Source organism: Tiliqua scincoides, chromosome 3 (genome assembly GCF_035046505.1).
Source record: "Tiliqua scincoides isolate rTilSci1 chromosome 3, rTilSci1.hap2, whole genome shotgun sequence".
NCBI lineage: Eukaryota > Metazoa > Chordata > Lepidosauria > Squamata > Scincidae > Tiliqua > Tiliqua scincoides.
The window spans coordinates 165,066,209-165,089,911 of NC_089823.1; the positions used below are offsets into that span (position 1 = coordinate 165,066,209).

Consider the following 23,703-nt stretch of genomic DNA (forward strand, 5'->3'; position numbering starts at 1 on the left):
AAGCAGCCCGCCCTCCCAACACACGGGGCTCGGAAAAAGCCTCCGTTTCCTTTAAAGGGACACACAGCTTCAGCGCCCCTCCCCAGGCTGCCTGGCTCAGTGCTGCGTGCCGACAGAGACAGCGCTGCATGCCCTGTCTGGCACGCGTGCCATAGGTTCGCCACCACTGCCCTATAAGGAACAAGCATTCCCCTATAGAAACATACATTCTCCCTAACTATGCTTTGCAAACCATGCAAACTTGCAAATCACTTCTTAACCACTTCATTTCACCATTTCAAACTCTGGTATGCATTTGCATGGATGCAACATGAACCTATGGTTAACAGTGAGAAGGGAGAGGGAAAATTGCTCTGGAGTGGAGAAACGAAGGATTCTTGCATTGCTGAGAATGGGTTCCCATTTACACCACCTAGTTTGCAGGGAGGCAGGGGTATTTCCATGTACTGCATTGGCCCATATATTTCTGTCTTTGTCATCTTTCTCTTGCATTTCAATATGCACACACGCTCAGACCATGACAACTATTGCATTAACAGTAACCAACCTGAACTTCTCTGTATCAAAATGATATCATTTTACAGTACTGTAAGCTTTTGCAAAGGCAAACCAGAGTTATTTCTTGTTAATCGCTTGATTTCTTGTATTTCCAATGACACATTATATTTGAACTTGCTATACCTACAGAGTATAGCAAGTACTGCTGAGAAATGTGTGAATTAGAGCGCTAATATATGTATACCATCACAGTGGGAGAGAAATATGCAAGGCAAAACTCAGTGGGAAGAATCTGGAAGACACTAAAAGTAAAGAACTGGCCTAATAACAAAGCAGATTTAAAAAAAACAGGGAAAGGACTGGGGGAAACAAATGATAACAGTTGTTTTTAAACAAAGAGATATGCTGACAAAGTGAATTATATATGGTGATGGCACACACCAGAGGAAAGCAGAGGGAATCCAGGTCATTCTGAATTCTGCCAACCTTGGGAAGGTGCCAGGAAAACAATGCCAACTTGTATTCTGCAACACATTGCATAAAATGCTGTGTAGAAGAAGGCTTCATAGAATGTATTGCTTCTGAAAAAAGTGCACAGCTGAAGAGCAAAGGGATGCTTTAAACTTCATGTCTAATACAATCTTATTTTTACCACCTTTTCTAGAAAATTTATGACACTGAGCCTGTGAGGTCTCAAATGCAACAACATACATCAATTTGTTTTGCAGCTACAAGAGCAGCTGAGTGTGTATCTCCACTATTCGCTTCCATTAAAATGCTTCCTCGTTGTTTACCCATTCCATAGTACCAACGGGACAGGGGTTGATCCCAAGTCATTTTAATAGCTACTTTATGAATTCCCTAGTCAGCCATACTGTCTTACACTCTCACAAATTAAAAGACATTTCTTTTTTAATGCTTCCTTTTAGTTTGAAAAATTACTATTCAAAATGGCCCATCTTTTTTCTCCTGGAGTAATCCATCCAGCATGTACAAAGAAATGCAATTATTTAGTTGGCAGTGTGTTTGTTTCTACAACAAACATAATTGATATTAACACAACAATTTGAACCGATTTCCATTTCCTGTGCTTTTCTAAAATATAATTATGTTTTGATTTAAGGCCGTTGAAACAAATCCTCACCCCCATCCCCAGCTGCCTCAAGCCTATACTGTATACTGCATGTATATGAATTCTCAATCCTGTTTTGAAAGAAAGTTTTCTTTTGATTTGAACCATTACTGGTTCAATTTTAACCTACTCAGCTCTTTTGGTTAACAAAATCACAGCCTCAATTGATCCATCTTCCGTTACAGTTACCCTGCACATGCCTGATCTCATCTGATCTCAGAAGCTAAGCAGGGTCAGGCCTGGTTAGTACTTAGATGGGAGACCGCCTGGGAATACCAGGTGCTATAGGCTTATACCATAGTCTTTCGAGACTGAAGGTTGCCAACCAGTTACAGTCAATCTTGCATATTCCCCAGAAGCAGAACCAGTTATCTGAATGGTTGGGGAGTGCAGGACCTATGAGAGGATTTTTGGCAGGGGGTACAAAGTTTCTTTGGGGCCCCTTCCCAAAGGGCAAGGGGGGGCAATGGGGGCAGGCAGATGTGGGAGTGCAAAATAGGGCAGGGGGAGGGTGTTGACAGCCACAATAGCCTTTGGAGCTCAGGTCTACTGGGCTTCCTGATGCAGAACCCAGGTCTACCCAAACATGCAGCACTGGCAGCTAGATAAATATTGAAAACCAAACACACTCTTAAGACTCTCTAAAATTTTTGAAATACAGAAAATTGATTGCAGAAAATCATCATATTTAGGCTCACGCTAGAATGGATCAAAACAAACCTCTGTAGCAGCCGTAGCCCCACAGTTGGGTCCCTGAACTTCTATACACTCCTTCATGGTTATGGGATCCACAAAACAAACTGTAGCAGCCCAGTTTCTTCCCATATTTCCACCCTAAAAAGTGCACTGGTAGAACATGCATTCTGCTGGCAGGGGCTACTGCAAAGCAGCCATAAAGTGCTTTGCAGCAGCACAAGCAACTGAAGCACAGCGGAAAGGTCAGAGCCTTTCTGTGTGCACTGAAAGTCATTGGAAAGCTTGCCAGAACAGTTACACCCAGCAGTGGTGTACCTGGGGGTCCCAGCGCCCAGGGCAACCCACCGTTTTCTGCCTCCCACACCCCCTTTTCCGCCCCCCTGCCCCTGACCTGGAAGTAATTGCGGTGACATCATCGTCACCACAATTACTGCCATGCGTTTATTTCCTCTGTTCCCTCTTTGCAAAAAAAGGGGGAACAGAGAAGGCTGCCGAGACCTCATCAGAGCCTTCCGTGTTACTTGTAAGTGGTGCGGAGGTCTCCATTGGAGTGGTTTGGTTTGCTGGAAGTGGCGCCCAAGACAGGTGGGTGCTGATTCCAGGAATGCTTCCAGCAGCCCCAGACCACTCCAATGGAGATCTCTGCACCGCTTACAAGCAACGCAGAAGGCTTCAAGGGGGCCTTGGAAGTGGCATGCATCTCCTCAGAAATTGGAGGAGGTGCACACTGCTTCCCCTCCATCTCTGAGGGATGCTCTCAGACGCGGAGAAGGGGCAACCAGCAATGCTGTGGCGAGGCAGTGAGAAGCTACTTCTCCGGCAGAGCTAGAGCACTGAACTGAGGCTGTCCGCTCTCCCCTCCTCCTTTATAGGAGGAGAGGAAAGGGGCACCCTAGAGAGGCAGCATGCTGAGAGTTGCAATGCTGTCTCTCTAAGGTAGCCTCCCCCTCCTCCGGAGGAGAGGAAACAGGCGCCCTAGAGCATCAGCATGCCGGAAGTCGCATCTGCCGACACGCTGCCTCTCTAGGGTGCCCTTTCTTCTCCTCCTATAAAGGAGGAGGGGAGAGGGGGCCGCCCAGTCTGGCGCTGCATCATTGCCGGAGAGACAGCTTCTCCCTACCTCTCTAGGAGTGATCCTGGGCACCCCTCCTCTGTCGGGAGCAGGCTTTTTTCTTAAAGGGACAGAAGACGGTGGAGCTGCCAGCTTCTCTCCCCTTAAAGAAGAAAGGCAAACAGGTAGTGGGGGGATGAGGCTCGAGGAGGTGCCTCCAGAGGGTCAGCACCTGGGGCATTTGCCCCACTTGCCCCCTTCCAGGTACGCCACTGAAACCCAGTGTAGGAAGTGGAATAGGATGAGATAGTATGGGGAAGAGGTGGAATGGAGAAGAGATAGGGCAGGGGTGGGCAGTCCAGTCCAGGAGGAAGGTGGGTTTGGCTGTGGTACACACTGAATCCAAACCCACTTCCCGCACCTGATCTGCCTGCATGAAGCAAGGTGTACTTGGGCCAACGATATCGCTCGCACAGGTCAAAGTTGCCCCATAGTGGTTGCTGGCGGTTTCTGGGGGTTATCCTGGGGCAAGGGAACAAATGTTCCCTTACCCTGAGGAGACCTCCAGCAGCCAAAACTCCCCTATGGGTTGCTGCGGAGGCCATGCCACTGAGCATGGAAATTTAGGTAGGTATTTTTACTAGTGTCTTGAGTTAGCATTTTCACATTTTCAGCTATGTTTAAATAACCATGTACCACTATCAGACATTTCACTTATAGTGTGCAAGAGTTGTGCTAGATAGCTGTAAATTTGTTCTTGCTCTTGCTCATTTTGCCTCAGGATGCCGGGAAGCCCTATCTTCTAATCCAGGCCCTACAACTGAGCACTATTGTACAATTGTAATGCTGTCTCATGTGAGGGACCATCCGTAATAGTGCCTTAAATCTGAAATACAGTTCTGAAGGATATTTCCATATACAACATTTTACCACCAACTTCTCGATATGGATTTACAGCAGAATAGGATTACTTGGGAGAAAATTTTCTTCTACTGTGCACAAGCTATTTGTGAACACAATGGAGTTGAATTATCAATGGTTATGATGAACATATTCCATGAAGCTACAAGTCTTCGTCTCTTCTAAATCAGGGCAACATTGAGCAGGGGTAGTTTCATGAGCACTGAAATATTGTAAGGATATCTGTCTATCCAGGGAAGTTTGTTCATAAGACGAATGGGTTTCTTTTTCATACAGCTAAATCTGGTGTCTTACATAGTGACAAATTTGTCACAACAGAAGTCTCCGGATTTAGCTGCATGAAGTGGAAATCCATCACTATTATGAAAAAAACTGAATGAAACAAACTAAAGCAGCAAAATGGGACATAAGAGAGAAAGCTTGTTCTTTTTGTAAATATTTTCTTTCATTTTCAGTGAATAAAAGTTCATTTTCAACTATGTGATGCCTTTCACCACATGAAAAGAATAGATATGTAATATTTTGGAACACAGACCTTTAAAATACTTGAAAGCATGGACCAGAGAGGTTGTCATTCTCTATTATTGAACATTTTAAAAGGAAGACATGCTAAATTGTATACATATGTGCTTCAGTTTTGACAAGAGGCATATGTATTCTGTACTAAGAAATTCACAGCAGAGAATAAAATGCAAAGCAGATATGATGCTGTCTTCCATGTTCTGTGTACATATGTATATGGTGCTGGATGGATGCCAAGCAAGCATGTCCCAAGCCAGTCTCACAGCATTTTGAATTGGACTGATGGCAGAGAAGCCTCAGGTTACACTGGTCATAGGGACAAAGCAAAACCGGAATCTGATGAACCAGCACAACCATCTCTCCACCTCCCCACCCCCCACCCCCACTAGCTGGCTGGCTTGGTAGCTTTGCCTTTCTTTTGCATTTTGGAAAATTCCATGACTGGCTGCACCTTGGTTTAGTCAGCAAATCTGAAACTGTAAACAAGCTAGTTCCTGGGAGCTTCCTGACTCCAGAATAAACAAAGTTGTTAGCAACACAAAAGAGATACCTTCAACTTTCCCTCATCAACTTCACCAAGAAGTGGTATGTTAACTGAGGCACAGGCCTCCTGAGCAGTCAAGAAATCCTCTGCCTCACCCTCTGTAGAGTGAAGAACAATAGAGGCACCTATTGCAAATCAGAGATGCACCATTAAGGCATAAAGACACAAAAAAAGATCCTTGCTGAGTTTAACCCACAATAACTCCCTCTTTCTATTTATGAGAATGTTAGGTATAAAAAGTGGGGCCCTGGACTCTCTTTTCTTTTTAACATTCTTGCTAATATTTGTGAATCATTCCATGACCATTTGTGTTGTGTCGGGTAACACTTCCACCCCCTTCAAGAACTGTTGTACTAGCTAGCACCTATCAGATCACTCTCTTTTGTGTCCAAAGGCACCTTTCTCCCAAGCACTACCACAAGCTGCAGTTCCAGCACTGATAAGCCACTTCACAAAAAAAGCCTTCCCCCAGGAAAGCAATCACAGGTCCACTACCTTGCTTCCCTTCCCTGGAATCAGCCAAGGCCACCGTTTAGCCACCTTGGACTTGCTTTTCAAGGCTTTTCTGCCTGTCTCCCTACATCTGACCAGGAGATTGCTGTGTCTTGGCACCCTATCTCCACAATTTCTGCCACGCTATGATTTCACCTCATCAGGTATGTGTAAGTTAACCATGGCCTCTGGCAACTCTGACCATTTGGCCACTATCTTCTGATAGAATCCCTCTATCTTCTGTTTCACAAGCAACCAACTTGATGGCACAGGAGTCTTTCATTTTTTCTGCAAGTGGTATGTAAGCATGATCAACCTCAGGCTTCTTTTTTTAGTCAGACTCTCTTAGATGTCATAGCAACTACTCAGTTGGGCTGGCCAGTTACATACAATCTGAGCACCTGCTGAGGAACAACATGGTTAAGAGGAACCACACAGTGGGTGACGCAAGCTTCTTCCACCAGAAATGACTGAAGTGGTTTCAAAGTGAAGAGGGGCTCACTTCTTGCTTGCAGCACTGGTTCAGGCTACAAAGAGCAGGGATGGGAATTCAAAACAGGTGACTCAAGTCCAAGTCGTGAAATCAAGGGCACTCAGCAGCCATCTCCACGCATGCAGACTCCAGTTTGCTTGTGTCTGAGTGTGCTTGCTAAATTTTTACATGGCGTGAAAGACCTCAAGGAGCCATCAGACCAGGCTAGCAGCAGGGAAGTTCCAGCCAGGAGGCAGGGAAGGGTTAATGTTTGCTTTTGCATCTGAGCAGGAGGGGGGTGAAGCAGGAGCATCCCCCTTTCTCCTTTCTCTTGCCCATCTCTGAAAGAACCAATGGTCACTGGACAAAGGATGGGAAGTCTGATTTGTTTCTTTGGATGAGTGAGGGCAGGAGAAGGAGCCTGAGGGGGTTCTTGCCTTGGAATTGGTTGGAGAAGCCTAGGGAAAAAGGAGGTGGGGAAACAGAGGGGAGAGGTTAGCAGAGATCATGCTTTCCAATCACAAGGCTGCTGTGAACTCCGTTGTTACTTGGGGGGGAGGAAGCTCCATTGAATGACTGGCTGCAGTGGGACTACTTCTGAGTACAGCTGTAAAGGATTGGGTCATCCTGGTAAGCCTTGCAGCTGCTGCGTAAGACCTCCTCCTCTGTCCTTGCTACTTCTCTCCCTGCTCTCTCGCAGTCCGTCCCATACCCTCCCAACCTGATGGGACAGGATGGGGCTGCAGGAGAGTGTTTAAAGAGACCTCACACACACACACACACACACACCATGGCAACAGCTCCTTTTAATTCCGTGCCTGACACATGTATTAGGACATGATTCATGATTCAAGTCTTTTCAAGTCACAAAAATGCTCCGGGTGACTCAGAAAGTAACCCCATTAGGACGCATTTTTGAGTTGAGTCCCGGGGGGCAGAGACTTGTGACTTGACTCAAGACATGCTGCCCTGGATTTGCCCATCTCTGGTAAAGATTCAGCCACAGTCTTGTACCATAGCTGAAACTTGGCACTTGCCTACTTCTTTCTCTCTCTTTCTCCAGTACTCTCCTTCTTCCACTCCCATTTTGTTAACATAACTCCCACGATCACGATTTGACTCATGATCATGAGTGCAAAGCACTCACAAGTACTATTCCGTTTGAAGTTATAAATACAGTTTGGGATTTTATCCATGGATTTGGCATCCATGGATTTGACTTTCTGCAGGGTCTGAACCTGCAGATTGCCCCATTGAAGTTCTCAAAGATACAACCAGAACCTTGTTCAGGTCGCACCTGGGAGGTTTTTCTGAGCCCCAGAGAGGCGGCACGTGGCCTCTCCGAGACGCAGAATGCCACCCTGAGCCTTTTTTCAGCTACTTCTCTTTTTCATTGTTGGAAAATGGGTCTGGCCAGCTTTCTGACTCTTGGAAAGGCCGTGAGTGGCCATTTGGAGCTCCAATGGACCCGAAAACCACAGATTTCATTATCTGCTGTTTTCAGTATCCACAAGGGGTCCAGGAACAGAAGCCCTGCAGATAACATGGTCCCACCTATACAATACAATCTTAAGCTACCTATGTTCGGTTTCTGGTTCTTTTGCACAGAATGTCACCCCAACCTATCCACCCATTCAGTAATAGATGTTGTTCAGACCCAGCATTAGTGAGGAGGAGTAAGCTAGAAATGGGACTTCTGGCCTCATTTCTAAGACTGGAGAACCTCTGCTGCTGACACATAACCCCTAGAATGATGGTCAGAATAATCCTATGCATGTCTATTCAGAACTAAGCCCCGATTAATTCAATGAAACTTACTCCCAGATAAGTGTAGATAGGATTGCAACCCAAGATTACTGTGAAGGACAGAAAAACTTGACTACAGGTATGCCCCAGTATGCACAGAGGTCCCATTTTGGAATCCCCCATGGACAGCTAAAACTGCAGATACAGGGGATGACCCCTCTCCCCTCCAGAGGGGCTCTTCTCCCCTCTTCTTCCTGAGGCTCTTCTAGAAGCCCTCCTAATGCCTTTTAAAGGCATATAAATGTCACTTCCAGTTTTATGAAAAAGCCAGAAGTGATGCTTTTCAACCTAAACGGCCATTCTGAGGTCCACAGTGACCATGGGCAAATGCACACAGCCTCTGTGGGGCTCAGAAGAGCCTCCGGAGGAGAGGGGAGCACATCTTCACCCAGGAAGCTTTGTGGCCGAGGGGAGTTTTGAACCTGGATCTTCTAGGTCTAAGTCCAACTCACAAACCACTCTGCCATTCTGGCTTTCAGTTTGGCTATCTGCTTATCATTTTCATTTAGCACCTACTTCAGTGACATTAATAGAACACAATAGAGCTTCAAAAAGCCTGCTTTTGAACAGGCATGCTCCGTGCATGCGTGTGTGCGTGTGAGGGAGTGGAAACTATTCTAAAAAAAATGTGTGCATACACCAGCAAGTTCATGAATGGCAGTAATAATTCAAGAAAATATTTTATCCGTAAAATAATTTTACAGTGTTCCAATAGAAATGCTGAATAATATTTGTAATGAATGGCTTCCAACAAAGAATATGAAATAAGCCAGCTTGCTGTAATTTCCTACGCAAGCATATTACTGTGATATTTTTTTTTAATAATAAAAAACTACTCGAGATAATATTCTATGTTTCACTATTGCTAATTTCACTCATGACTTCACTGTAAAAATTAAGGTAGTTTTCAAAATTGATGGACTGGAAAGACATTCAAATACTGGCAGTTGCCACAAGATTTTTTCCCCCATTTTTTTTTTCTTCAGCCTTAAGTAAACTGGCTTTAAAAATATTCTCCAAATGCCACATCTACTATAGCTTAAGGAATTTGCCCAGAGCTGAGAATCATAATTAATAATGTATTCCAAATACTTATTCAAAACATTATCAGAGAAGAATAGATAATTTGCTAGCAATTATAACTGTGATGAGCTGCGATCTTTTGCCCCTTTTTCCTCCTTTATTTTTCTTTCAATTCCTGGTTATGTTATGTCCCCACACTATAATAAAGGACAGTATGGACCCTGATACCAAGCAATATTACCACAATTTCATATGCCAACTTCAGTGAATGACAGTGTGCAAGATGAACTGTTTTTCCAGAACGTCTCCGCACAAAGTGGGTAGTGAAGACATTAAATCTGGCATGTTTCTAAAAGACTCTGGTCAAGCCTCAAACTGATTGCCTATGTCAGCCATTTTCAACCACTGTGCTGTGGCCCATTGGTGTGCCACGAATGGTCGGCAGGTGTGCTGCGGGAGTTTGTGGGAGTATCATTTATTAGTAGGACCATTGAGGGATGTGAGTCCCCGACCAACAGCATGGTGTACCTTGACAATTTTAGTGCCTTGTCAATGTGCCGTGAGCCAGAATAGGTTGAAAATTACTGGCATATGTGATTTCCCTAGTCATATCTGTGCTGGAAAGTTGGATAGGATTGGGACCTTAGCGTCTTCCACTGTCACAGAACCTTCCATATAGTACATTTTATTTGTTTGTTTGTTTGTTTGTTTGTTTGTTTGTTTGTTTGTTTGTTTGTTTGTTTGATTATTTGTTTGATTTATAAACCACCTTTCTCCCCGGATGGCACCCAAGGCAGCTAACAACATTTAAAAATAATAAAATATATTAAAATACATAAAAAAATAAAAATAAAAACAGCAATAAAATAGATAAAAAGCAACCAGCAGCAATAAAATCAGCAGTAAAAACAATTAAAAGCAGCCATCAGGCATCAAAGGCTTGCTGGAATAAAAACGTCTTCAGGCCTCACCGGAAGGTTAACAATGAAGGAGCTGTTCTCAACTCAAAGGGGAGGGAATTCCACAATACAGGCGCCACCACCGAGAAGGCCCTATTTCTGGCCGCCATCCCCCTCACCTCTCTTAATGGCGGCACAACCAACAGGGCCCCCTCTAATGACCGAAGAGGATGGGCCGGAATATACGGGAGAAGGCGGTCTCTCAGATACGCTGGTCCCAAGCCGTTTAGGGCTTTAAAGGTCAAAACCAGCACCTTGAATTGGTCCTGGAAACAAAGAGGCAGCCAGTGCAGCCACCGGAGCAGTGGTGAGACAGAGTCAAACCGCCGACCTCCAGCAACCACACGGGCCGCCGCATTCTGCACTAGCTGCAACTTCTGGACCATCTTCAAGGGCAGCCGCACGTAGAGCACATTGCAATAGTCTAATCTTGATGTCACTATGGCACGGACCACCGTGGCCAGCTCCAACTGAGGCAGGTACGGCCACAGCTGGCGCACCAACTGAAGCTGGGCAAAGGCGTTCCTGGCCACAGCTGACACCTGGGCATCCAGGAGCAGCTGTGAGGCCAGGATAACCCCCAAGCTGCGAACCTGCTCTTTCAGGGGGAGTGCAACCCCATTCAGAGCAGGGCGATAATCCAGCACCCGCATCGTGGATTTCTGCCAGGAGTACCAGGAAGACCTCTGTCTTGTCTGGATTTAATTTCAGCTTGTTCACCCTCATCCAGATCCCAACTGCATCCAGGCAGTGCTCCAGGACAGAGACAGCCACCCTGGAATCCAGTGGAAAGGAGAGATAGAGCTGAGTGTCATCAGCATACTGATGGCACCCAACTCCAAATCTCCAGATGACCTCTCCCAGCAGCTTCATATAGATGTTAAATAACATGGGGGACAGAATAGAACCCTGCGGCACCCCACACTCTAAAGGCCAAGGTGCCTACATTTCAGGATTAGGTATTCGTCCTGCGCTGGAGGCACACAATCATGCACAAGGTCTACCCATTCAAATACACAGGTAGAACACTTAGCAAAGCTGCAGAATCTTCCAGGGTCATCTCTATATATGCACTATATAGTCCACTATATGAAGAATTATGTCATATAGTCTAAAGTAAGGCATTCAGACTTTTTTTTTAAACTCATGCAAGAACAGGAATACCTCCAATACCACATGGGGTATGTTCCCCAAAGATGAGAGCTGCATGAAGCAGTGCTATAGGAGTTCAAGGATGTCTATGAGGCATGAAAGGGAGGCCTTCACTACCCAGAATAGTCAGGCAGTATCATCACCTTCCCACCCATGTCCACTTCCAGCAGGGTCAGGCCACGTAGAACAGTGTCATGGGATTACTAGGGCAGCAGGGCCAAGTATCACCTGCCATACTACAAAGTACCATTAGTGTTACCAAAACCACTGTTTGAAAAGCAGTAAAGGCCTAAAGCATCATCTGAGAGGAAAAGAAGTCCACCTATCACCCAAAATGCTATCCTGCTTCTAGACAGAGTTGAGAGCTCATATCTTTCTTATGGCCAAACTAGATGCACTTGCTGGCCCTCTAGATTTCTTGGTTTTGTTAATGATAGCAAGCAGGAGGTATGGAATCCGGAGCAAACCAGGGGAGTCTAGGGACACTAACACTTTGCCCCACCATATTTCCAATCTTGTTGTCCCCTTCCAAAACTAACAATTAAAACAAAAATCTTTCATTGACTTTCAATGAAAATTATTTTGGCTCGGTCAAGTCGTGAGAATGGATGATGGCCGGATCCCAAAGGATCTCCTCTATGGAGAACTCGTGCAAGGAAAGCGCCCTACAGGTAGACCACAGCTGCGATACAAGGACATCTGCAAGAGGGATCTGAAGGCCTTAGGGATGGACCTCAACAAGTGGGAAACCCTGGCCTTTGAGCGGCCCGCTTGGAGGCAGACTGTGCAGCATGGCCTTTCTCAGTTTGAAGAGACACTTGGCCAACAGTCTGAGGCAAAGAGGCAAAGAAGGAAGGCCCATAGCCAGGATGACAGACCAGGGACAGACTGCACTTGCTCCCGGTGTGGAAGGGATTGTCACTCCCAGATTGGCCTTTTCAGCCACACTAGACGCTGTGCCAGAACCACCTTTCAGAGCGCGATACCATAGTCTTTCGAGACCGAAGGTTGCCAATACAATATTTTACTACTGTAAATAGTACAGAAGACACAATCTGGATTGGAACTATGGCAGGGGCAAAGTATTAAATTCTCCCACCCTCCAACCTCCCAGTTTCACTCCAAATCATGTGCTCCTGCTCCTGCTGTTTATAATGAAAAAAAAAAAAAAATGTAAAGGGACAGCACATGTATTGGTCATAATGTGTAATTTGACTTTAACAAGAAGACGGTTTAGATTAAATTCCATCTCTTGATGAATCAACCAAGCAGCAAGGGCTTTAAATAAAAGCAACAAGAAAAAGCAGTCTGCTTTGGCTTCTTCAGAACAGAACCCTGGCAAAACCGTACTAATCATAGCCTGTGCAATGAAATGAAAAACAGTTTCCATAAAGGCTACACATGACAAAGGATTTTATGAATAAAAGTGTGCCAATTGTAATCTTTGTTGTACATTTATTTTAATAAGTATTTTATGTGTGCATTCAACCGAACAACTTTTTCCTTATTAAAAAGGGAGCAAACAAAGTACAAATCAACATTAGGCAAAGAAAACTGTAGCAAGTCTGTAAAGAAAAAAACAACATACTTATTGTTTCCACATCTGGTGTAAAGGAATATGCTTAATGGCATGGACTGAAATTTTAACTTCATGCCACGAAGTACAGGAAAACATGAACATCAGCTTAAGTCTTAACTGCAAAGCAGTTAATCTCAGAAAAAATGTGATATTAGAAAACAAAAATATCAATAGAAAAACAGATTTCATCAAATATATGCATCTAAGAGGCCAAGTCAGCACTGGTCTGCTGCCCAGATGATGGCCATTGCAAACATGCTGTAAGGCACTTTGTGGCGGCCAGAAGGACAGAGGCACTGGTAGGGAGGATGGAGATGGAGAAGATGGAGGATGGATGGATGGAGAAGATCCAGGAGCTATTGGCCATAAGTATCCTGCTGAGCAGCACGGTGATGTATCGGGGGGGGGGGGAGAGTGTAGGAGAAGATGCCACAGGACAAAAATGGGCATGGTAAGGTGGGGGGATTCAGGCTAGGAGAGAGGCTAGGATGGTGACAGCTGGTGGATCCTACCCATTCTCCTGCACCTGAAAGACCTATGATAGCTGACTTGGGTATGCCCCAGTGATTGAGCTGGCCCAGATCTGGGTAGACACACAGAGGCTGCCAGGGCTCGACACGAGGTAAGGGAACAACAGTTTCCTTGCCTCAAGGAGACCTACGACTGCCCTCCTGGCCCCACGGAATACAGCGGTAGCCATTGTGACGCCACTGTACTGAGGCATGGACAGCCCCATTAGAATTGGGCTGTCCAACTGCCACGCAATACTATTAACACAGGAAGTTCACATGAAAGTTAGATGAGTTTTGTTTTACTTACAGAACATAATGTTTTCTATTCCTTTTTTATTTGTTAATTTTTCATTTTATACAAACAACAAAAATAGTGAATACACTAGTTTTGTTTAAAATTTGAAATTTTCCACAAGATTTTTCTTCTCAACTCCCTGCATAAAGAGAAACCACTATGACTGGAAGGCAAAATTATGTAAAAACAACAACATTCAATCCACTGTATCTCCTTAGACCTTACAAAATAAAAACTGAATTCCGTTTCAGCAACCTTTCAATGTACTGTTTTAGCTGAGCCTAAGACAGCAGCCACATTTAAAAAAAACAAAACAAAAACCTGTAAAATGTTGGATTTCGTGCTCCCTTGATTGCATTCGAAATTTTGTCCATGACCAAGTTCTCCCAGGTTTTTAAATACCAATCTTTAATTGATGGTAAATGGGAGCAATTTCATCTTGAAGCCACTTGTAACTTGGCATCTGTCAATCAGCGTGCTATTAATTTTCAGCTTGTTTTTGGATTGTATTCAGTATCTAAATTGCCTATGTACTGCTGAGGAGTCCAATAGTTTGTTAAATCAGTACTGGATTTAACATATTGCAGTATCTATGTCCATTTCTTTTCTTTTTCTTTAGGGCACACCCATGAAAATTGCTAAAATATACCCTGGGCTCCATGTTCCTTCCAGCACTTATCAGGATACTATTACTTAAGTTAGTGTTTAGTTTCAAGAATGTGCGTGACAGGTAGGTCCAGAGTCAAAATGAAGATAAAATTTATTTCTGAAAAGCAAGAACTGGTTAAACTAACAGCCCAATCCTAATTTGCACTGGAACAGGCCTGCAGCATATCCAGCAGAAGGTAGGTGCCAGCTGGAGTGCAATTTTGGATGAAGGGATTTTAACCCCTTAATCCATGTCACAGCCACTCCTATGGGGCTACTCAGATTTGCACCAGTGAAATTGCTGACACAAATCTGAGCGGCCCATGTAAAGTTAATCTGGTCAGGATGTGGTGTAAGGTGCCATGGCCAAACCTGCTCCCCTCCTGGGCCCAATCCACCACATGGTCCACCTGCCCCCCCACCCAAAATACCCCCTCCCTAGCTCTGTTTTGGCCTCTCGCCACCCTCTCCAACCCCCTGTGTTCGCTTGCCTCAGCCAGCATGAACTTACTCCTGCCAGGCCTGGATGTGGCCTCTGGAAGCCAGTGCACATCTTCACATTGGTTCAACCAGCTCAAGAGTAGTCACAAAAGTGCTTTCCAGCATGTTCATAATGTGACTTGCACAACATGAGCTGGCCCAACAACAACTGAGGATTATGCTCTAAGGACGCAATCCTATCCTGCGCTGGAACAGGCAAGTGAAGAGGCTTGCACTGTATCCACTGCAGGATAGGTGCCCAAAGCGGCTCAACCAGAGGTAAGGGAAGCCAGAGGTAAAAAGTTTTCCCTTACCTCTGGGTAAGCCACCCTTGCATCTATGGGCCTCCTTGGATTTGCGCCACCTCCTAAGGTGGCACAAGTTCGAGGAGAGCAAAGTGGCTTGAAGCCATTCCAATCTTCCTTGAAACGGGTTGAGATTCAGCATAACTGCCAGGTCCCAGCCCTGGCTACCGCTCCCCACCTGCCTGCTCCCAGGAACGCCCGCCCTCCCCCCACCCTGGATGCCTCCTCCTTGGCCAAGCTCAGCCGACGCAAGACTCAGAGACCTCCGTCGGCGCAGAGGCTTATGCCAGCCTCCACAGGCTAGCGTGCCTCCACACACCAGCCTAGCCGATTCATGAGAAGGGACTTGTGTTGGCCCAAGAGCAGTTCAGGATTGCACTGTAAGTCACACAGCTAAGTAGAAATTAACATTCCTTATTTCAGACAATTAGAAATTAGAATAGCCACTAGTTGCACATGATGAATTGGAATACCTACTTCATCTAGGGAAAAGTGCTTGAAATCAGCAATCCTAGTCAATACCTTCTACCTCTTATATTATGTTTTAATTACTCTGAACAAAACAGGTACAAAGCCAAAACTAAAAAAAAAAAAATGATTACCATCCCATGGCATGTATTAATTCATTAGAGGAACTTATATTTAAGAAAATAACACACTATTAGCTATAATAAAAAGCTGTAATGGCAGTGTATTTTAGCAGTCTGCTATTTATCTGTGTTCAATATTGTTGAGTTACCACACAAAGAGAGAAATTAACCACCCAGAGAAATTAACCACTCCCTCACAGAGTTGTTAAGGGAAAATAACAACCCTCTGATATAGGGTATACCTGAAAGAAAAATATACTACAGAACTACATAGAGTGGTATGAAATTATGAAGAGTCACAGGTAGTACCATATTTTTTGCTCCATAAGACGCACTTTTTCCGCCCCAAAAAGTGGGGGGGAAAGTGTGTGCGTCTTATGGAGTGAATACTGCAAAAAAAAAAAAAAAAACTCCGCCCTGGCCCTGGCCCTGGCCCGCCCCCTGCCCGCTCTCTCTGCTCTGCTCTGCTCAGCTTCCCCGGGCAGTCAGAGCTGGCTGGGGGACTCCTGCGTTCCCTCAGCGCCCGCGCAGACTGTGGCAGCGCTGGAGGGAGCCCAAGCCTGCGTGTCTACTCAGAAGTAAGTCTCAGAATCAGTGGGGCTCACTCCCAGGAAAGCGTGGGTGGGGTGGCAGTCTCGCTGCCCTATCCTGTGCATGCCTACTCTGAAGTAAGTCCCATTAGAGTCAGGGGGGCTTACTCCCAGGAAAGCCTCTCTCTCCCCCCCAAGCCTGGAGCATCACAGCCTCTCTTTCCCCCCACCCCAAGCCTGGAGCATCACAGCCTCTCTCCCCCCAAGCCTGGAGCATCACAGCTTCTCTCTTCCGCCCCCCAAACCTGGAGCATCACAGCCTCTCTCTCTCTCTCCCCCCAAGCCTGGAGCATCACAGCCTCTCTCTCTCCCCCCCCCCAAGCCTGGAGCATCACAGACTCTTGCTCCCCCCCAAGCCTGGAGCATCACAGCTTCTCTCTTCCCCCCCCCCCAAGCTTGGAGCATCACAGACTCTTGCTTCCCCCCCAAGCCTAGAGCATCACAGACTCTTCCCCCCCCCAAGCCTGGAGCATCACAGCTTCTCTCTTCCCCCCCCAAGCTTGGAGCATCACAGACTCTTGCTTCCCCCCCCCAGGCCTAGAGCATCACAGACTCTTCCCCCCCCCCCAAGCCTGGAGCATCACAGCCTCTCTTTCCCCCCACCCCAAGCCTGGAGCATCACAACTTCTCTGCAACACAAACACTTTCCCCCCTCTCTCACACACACAGGCTGCCCCCTTCTCTTACACACACAGATGCTCTGCCCCCCACACACACACACACTCACACAGCAGGGGAGGGGCGCTTTCACTCACCTCATCCAGAATCTGAATGTAAGCCCCCCCCCCCCCCATCACAAAGAAAAAACTGTCTCCTTGGTCAGAATGCCAGTGTTTGCTTATTGCACAAGCCCCAGGTAAATCACCATAAATCCAGATGTTTGTTGTGTCTTGAGAATTCAAGTTGTGGTTGGACTTTCCACTTGTTCATTTGTATTGGAATCACGGAAGAACTGGCGAGGAGGTAGATGTGGTGTCAGCAGTGGCCCCTTTAAGGGTAAGGCCTGGGCATCTAGCAGAATGTGCTGCACAGCTGCAGCCACTGGAAGGCAATAGGGCCCTCAGGGATATAAGGAGTACCTGAGGCAGGAAGGGTTTGTGGGTTTTGAAGGAGTGCAGGTTGGAGGTAGGAGAGGAGACTGACTGGGTTTATTGAATTTGGAATCTGGCTGTGGATTGTGACTGGACTTGGATACCCTGATTTGACTGACCTACCTGGAACCTGACCTTGGTCTGTAATTTGGCTTATTGGCTCTGGACTCTGATTTGGCAACTCTGATTGATGGGACTGATTTACTTGGCATCTGTGGACTAGAACTGGACTCACTTTTGCTTGCTGCACTGGTGAGTTGCACAAGGAGGACTGATCAGCCTTAAGTGGGCACGAGGCCCAGTGGATTGGAATTTGGCAGAACATCATTGTAGCAGAAAGATAATGTGATCCCCTATTTGTGTGCACCTGCTTTTGTGAGCTTCATAAATTCTGACTCTAGCGATGAGTTCTTGGGGTTTCCAGAAAACTAAAGTACTCAAACCTTTAAGTCTCTCCATTTGTTAATGACAGTGATAATGGTTCTTAATGCCACTGTTGACTGCTGTTCACTTTACATGGTTCAAATGTTGTTCTGTTATAGTTTATTAAATATTTTATTACACTATTTGGTTCAGAATATTTTTTTTCCTGTTTTCCTCCTCTAAAAACTAGGTGCGTCTTATGGTCAGGTGCGTCTTGTGGAGTGAAAAATATGGTAACTGCTTCATTCTCTATCTCCTTTATAAGGGGAAACTGGTGAAGACATACAAGTTCAACTTTTCTCAGTGGTTTTCCTACTACTATAGAATGTTTGTCCTCTAAAGATTCATCAAAGTCCTATTTTTTGGTTTTTAAGAAGCAGTATTTTCTGTTTCAGTTGTGATACATTTTCTATTTGTTTTTAATGTGGTAGCCTCTGTGCATTTCCACTGTTGTTTGGTAATAACACAAACAAATTGTTCAAGAGACAGATCGATGGATATTGTGTGAAGCTCTTTGCAAGCCAGGTTGACAGGTTGGCAACCTTCAGTCTCGAAAGACTATGGTATCGCGCTCTGAAAGGTGGTTCTGGAACAGCGTCTAGTGTGGCTGAAAAGGCCGATTCGGGAGTGACAATCCCTTCCACACTGGGAGCAAGTGCAGTCTGTCCCTGGCCTGTCTCCCTGGCCAGGTAACCATATGATATCCATATGACATTTCTGCCCACACCAGGGTTTTTATACTAAGATTAGAAGATAATTTCTAAGCAATTCCAGGGTCAAATTTATTTCTAGAAAACTGCTTAAGCAGTCTGGTTTAAATGTCACCCAAATATAAGTCTAAGAAAACATATTGATTCATATTATTCTGGTCCTTCCCGCTCTATATATTTCCATTATCTCAAATTTGAAGGAGATTATCTCAAATTCTTTTAAATTCACCGCAAGCTTCTTATTAAAATTAAATCTGCCCTTCAACAGGAAACAGGTATAGCTTATACTACAAGGTGTGAAAAGGTGAAAGGCAGAAAAATACTACAGGTTGAGCCTTATTATTCGCATGGGTTCCAAGCACTCACCTGGATGGCAAAAAACGCACTATAGCAAATCAATTTGCTCCAGTGATTTAAAAACAGCCTTGCTTACCTTTGTGATGTAAGATAAGAGTAATTAAGAAGACATTCCATCAAACAGTCCTCCTCCAAGCGCTTACAAAGGTGCTTCACTCAGCCCCTCCCTTCACCACGCAAAGTGATCACCTTTCACTTGCTCAGGGGGAAGGGAGGGGTCCGCTGGAGAGAAAAGGATTGATGGATTGTCAGCCAGCTGCCCTATCTGTCTCTCATTAAGGAGGCTATTGTTAAAGGACTGTTCAGTTTTTAAAACTGATTTTAAAGGGATGCATTTTCCCCCCTTCTCCAGGGATCAGCACATTCCTTCTCATTTGCAGTGGCCATTCATGTTGAGTCAAATCCGTGTATAAAAAATCCATGTATAAAAAGGCTGGACCTGTATATGACATTTATTTTATGCCATCAACAACATAATCTAATGAAAGTAAAATAGTTCATTTGAATATATCAGGGGTTCTAAAACTTCCCCTTTCCCTGACCAACCTGTTCTGTGGCGGAAGGCACCACAACTCACTTGCTTCTCAGGCATCAGGTCCCCGCAGGCCTTAGAAGGCTGTCACAGGCCTCTGGAAGCAACCAGATGTCACTTTCACAAAACCAAGTAAACCAGAAGTGACTTTATGGCTGCTGCTGGAGGCCTGAGGAGGCTCGGTGCAGCCTCCAATTGCGTCTGGGGAGGCTTCAATTTGGAGCCAACCAGACGCAAGGGCAGATGGAAGGGCCAAGCCCAGGACCACCAGACACTGGGTCCCAACCCACTTGGGTTTGAGAAACCCGAACACACCATTTGAGAAACACTGGAATATATAATTCAATAAGAAATACCACCGTTATGGTACAAACGTATATAAAAACAGTCACTTCAGACGCAGGTGGGCATAATAGTTCTAAAAAGGTATGAAATATAAGACATTTTCTTATTTCACTTTTTAAACGTACATAATCTTTATACCTCATCACCATTTTTAGATACCTATTCCACAGTTTCATATACCAACCACCTGGCATTCATCCATAAGCATATACTACACTTTTTCTGAGAATGTGATTCACTCTATGATGCTAAAACAAGAATAAAACTCACCACATATCAGCTGGTTTTCTTTCACGTTTCGAAATGCTGTTCCTTGCAAACTCTTGGGGAAAGCACAGACTGTTTCTTCTGCAATTCGAACTGAGGTATTTCTAGCCCAGTGTAAGACCCATTTGAGATTACAATCACAGAGGAGTGAATCTGTAGAGAAATGTCTGAAATTCAAATCAAAAACAAAATACAGAAGGAATATATTTTTTTTACTTTGCTGTATTATGCTATACTAAATACATTTCTTAAACTTCAATTACCAAGATCCCTGATTGTCATGACCAGCCTAATCATGAAGCCAAATGACACAGCTTGCATCAGGTCAACTGGTGGAAAGAGTAAAAAATTCAGTCCCTTCACTCCATCCTCCACTGCTTCCCTCTAGCCCACTATAAATGCAAGTCGCATTGACATGGTCTCCCTCATAAACACAAGTGGGAACCAGATCATCCTTTCCTTGTTACTTAAATAGAACATGTCCCTTTAAACCTACATGAGGATGGAGAGCAGTGAAGAGCTGAAGTGCTTATCAAACACCAAGAGACAGTTGCTTGCCCCCCTTTCCCTTCAGATTAATTAACAGGCCAATCCTGAGCTGCCCGGGGCACGCGACTGCAGCGGTGCTGAGAACGGCTCCCGCCACATCTTGCGTGCCTCGGCTTGCCACGGGCGGGCGCCTCAAGAGAAGAGAACTTTCATCCCCTTCTCCCAGGTAAGGGAAGCAGCCCCACAATGGGACTGCTCACTTTACCACCGACCAAGAGGTTGGTGGTAAGGTAAAGGTGTTTGTGTAGGGCGCCAAGCCCCACACGAACACCTTGAATCTGGTGGACCAGAGCTCCATGGGACCTGCCTCCCTCCCTCTCCCTGGCACACCTCCCACCTGCCCTTTCTCAGCATCTTGCCTCCCCATCACGCCTACTCCCCGCCCTCTCTCTGCCCTCTGCCTGCCTCCCCCCTCCACAGAACGCCCCCACGCCCTCCCCACCCCCGTTTACCATGCCGTGGCTCAGCGGTCTGTGAGACCGCCAAGCAGTAGAAGACAGGCATCTGCCCAGCGCTAGCCCAGCGCCGGCCAGTACTGGGCTAGCACGGGCACTGGCCCGGGGGTGAGCCTCGCAGACATGCCTTATGGCACATTTGCTACAATGTGCTCTTGCAGAAAGCTGGAGCGCCGAGCTCAGGATTGGGCTCTAAGAGTGCAATCTGTGGCTTGCTTGGCCCATGCCATTTTTGTTTGATTTGAGCAGAAGCAGTGGTGGCTGGGAACCCAGAACACACCACTTCCATTTTAAACAGAGTGGCATGAACTAGTCAGGTTGCATATCATGTTTCCTGGTAACAAAAGGGATGGGGGCGCACATGCACAGGGGTAGAATTGGGCCAGTGCAGATATATACTGCCTGAGCTGCTGGGAGGCCTTGGGCCAGCCCTGTTGATTATACATATTTATTCAGCATAACTTTGGGTATTAAAGGTAATCAAGACGCATGGAAAAATCCCTATGCCCCCACATATAGGAACAGTACACACAGTTTCTCTAGCAAAACCCCATTTTGGACAATTATATCATCTGAAAATATAAAAGGGCAACTCACTCCCACTCCTTGTATTTGTGCTTTAACATCAATGTCAAATACCATTCTGTTTCCCTTCATACAGTTCCATAACCCCATAACAGCACTGTAAACAGTGTGGCCATTTACCTGCATTCCTGATCATTCAAATGGTTTGGGTGCCTCCTTGGAAAGCTGGATAATGTCTTAATGTTTATTGTGCATTTTGATGTCTTGATGTTTAACGTGCACCTTTCTGCTTTCTATGGATGTACCATTACACCATCTGACAGTTGTTCAGGATGTAACTGATGTTTGAGGCCTGAAAGGAACTTGTCCCCATGGTCCATTAACTTGATGATCACAAATGGCATTATTTTTATTTAACAGATGTTTGGCACTGTTAAAGCCCTTATTTCAGCATCTGACTACCTAGCTGCTCCAATTCTATGATGGTGCAGTATTTGAGACCCAGCTTATTTTAGTTTTATTTCATATATCACACTTATTTTGATGGCTTCCACTGAGAGAATAAAACATGAGCAGTACATAGTGTCTCTTTATAACTGTTCTATGCCGGGATTTGAAGCTTTGAGAATTACCAAGCTAGAATTTATGCTCACTCTCAACTTAAAAGCATGGCATTTTAAGTGAAAAAATGGGGGCATTCCCCTCATTTAGGGAACATGGCCTTCCAAACCATTTAATTTTGATAGCCCAGCATTATAGCCTTGTAGCTTCATAGTTCTACTAGACCAGTGATTTTCAACCTTTTTCATCTCACGGCACACTGTCAAGTCACTTAAATGGTCAAGGCACACTATCAGTTTTTTAACAACTGACAAGGCACACCATGCTGTCTATGGGCTCACATCCCCCATTGGCCCTACTAATAAATGGCCCTCTCCCAAATTCTCGTGGCACACTTGGGGACCATTCGTGGCACACCAGTGTGCCATGGCACAGGGGTTGAAAATGGCTGTACTAGACTATAAGTGAATTTGACTCCTAATTCAGTGAAGACAACAACAAGCTAGGCTCCACAATATTTATCTTCCATATGCATATAATTATAGAAACATTATTTGTCCTGTACACATAGTTAATTTTTCATCAGTCTTTTTATTGTTTAATAAAATCCCCCCTATTTGCCAACAAGGAGAAATATTTAAAATGTTTTAAATCTAATATGTGCATTTAATCTAAGTAGGATTATAATGAACATCTAAGCGGTTTTATGTAAATGCAGCAAGGAATTAATTTGTTTGTCCTCTGCTTCTATTCATCACTTCATAAAATGTAAGGGAAATTAGCCATAAAGCTTCAGTAGTCTTAAAAGACAACTTCAAATTTTTAAAAAAATAACCCAAAAACACTTCATAAAACTATTACCGCAACCTTACTATCCTGACTCCAACAAAATCATTTAATAGTTCAGAGATCTGAAATTAGTTCAGGCTGGGAAAAAAATAATTAGCATGTGTTTTACAATATCCACATAAGGAATTAATCTAATTTTCAGCCTTTAGTCATTATCTCGAGAACATATAATACTAAAAATGTAGGTAATGATGATATTTTAGTTATGCATTTATAACACAACTTAAATGATGCTTCTTAGTCACATTATGACCCCTCCAAAACAGCACATTAAAAATAATCAAAGTAAAAACAATTAACAACACACCTGCTATTAAAAAACAGAAGCTACAGTACTGACTTTGCTCAACAAACCCATGAATTTAACTACAGAAGGAGGTGGGATATGGAGCAGCGCCACATTTATTTATTTAAAATGTATTTTCTGTCTTCTCTTTGTGAAAAAAAAAACTAAACTTAAATGTTTGTAATGAATAACTTAAAATTACACCAATTAACAGCCCAATCCTATCCCTGGAGATGCCGCTGGCTGCAGCCACAGCAAAACAGATATTGCTGCATCCAGCAGCACTACTGGGGTCCGCTGGAGGTCTCCTTGGGGTAAGGGGACTTTTGCCCCAAGCTCCACAATGGGTTTTCTCAAGTTTGCACCAACTATTTTGCCAGCATAGCCTCCATGCTGGGCTTTACAGACCAACACAGAGGATAGGATTTGGCGGAGCAGGACTCTGCCAGTACCACCCCTCTTCCACCCTTCTTCCTCCCCCTCCCT

General features: G+C 44.9%; 1 protein-coding gene and 1 pseudogene across 1 annotated transcript in view; one reads left to right on the forward strand and one right to left on the reverse strand.

The window, feature by feature from the left end:
• The window catches only part of ADGRA1 (adhesion G protein-coupled receptor A1), a 391,892-nt gene that overhangs the window by 225,786 nt on the left and 142,403 nt on the right, over window positions 1-23,703 (reverse strand). Inside the window, exon 6 of the mRNA XM_066621619.1 lies at window positions 19,996-20,159. Within this exon, the coding sequence (XP_066477716.1) occupies window positions 19,996-20,159 (164 nt within the window). The remainder of the gene's footprint in view (window positions 1-19,995; window positions 20,160-23,703) is intronic.
• On the forward strand, window positions 1,802-1,921 carry LOC136647159 (5S ribosomal RNA; annotated as a pseudogene).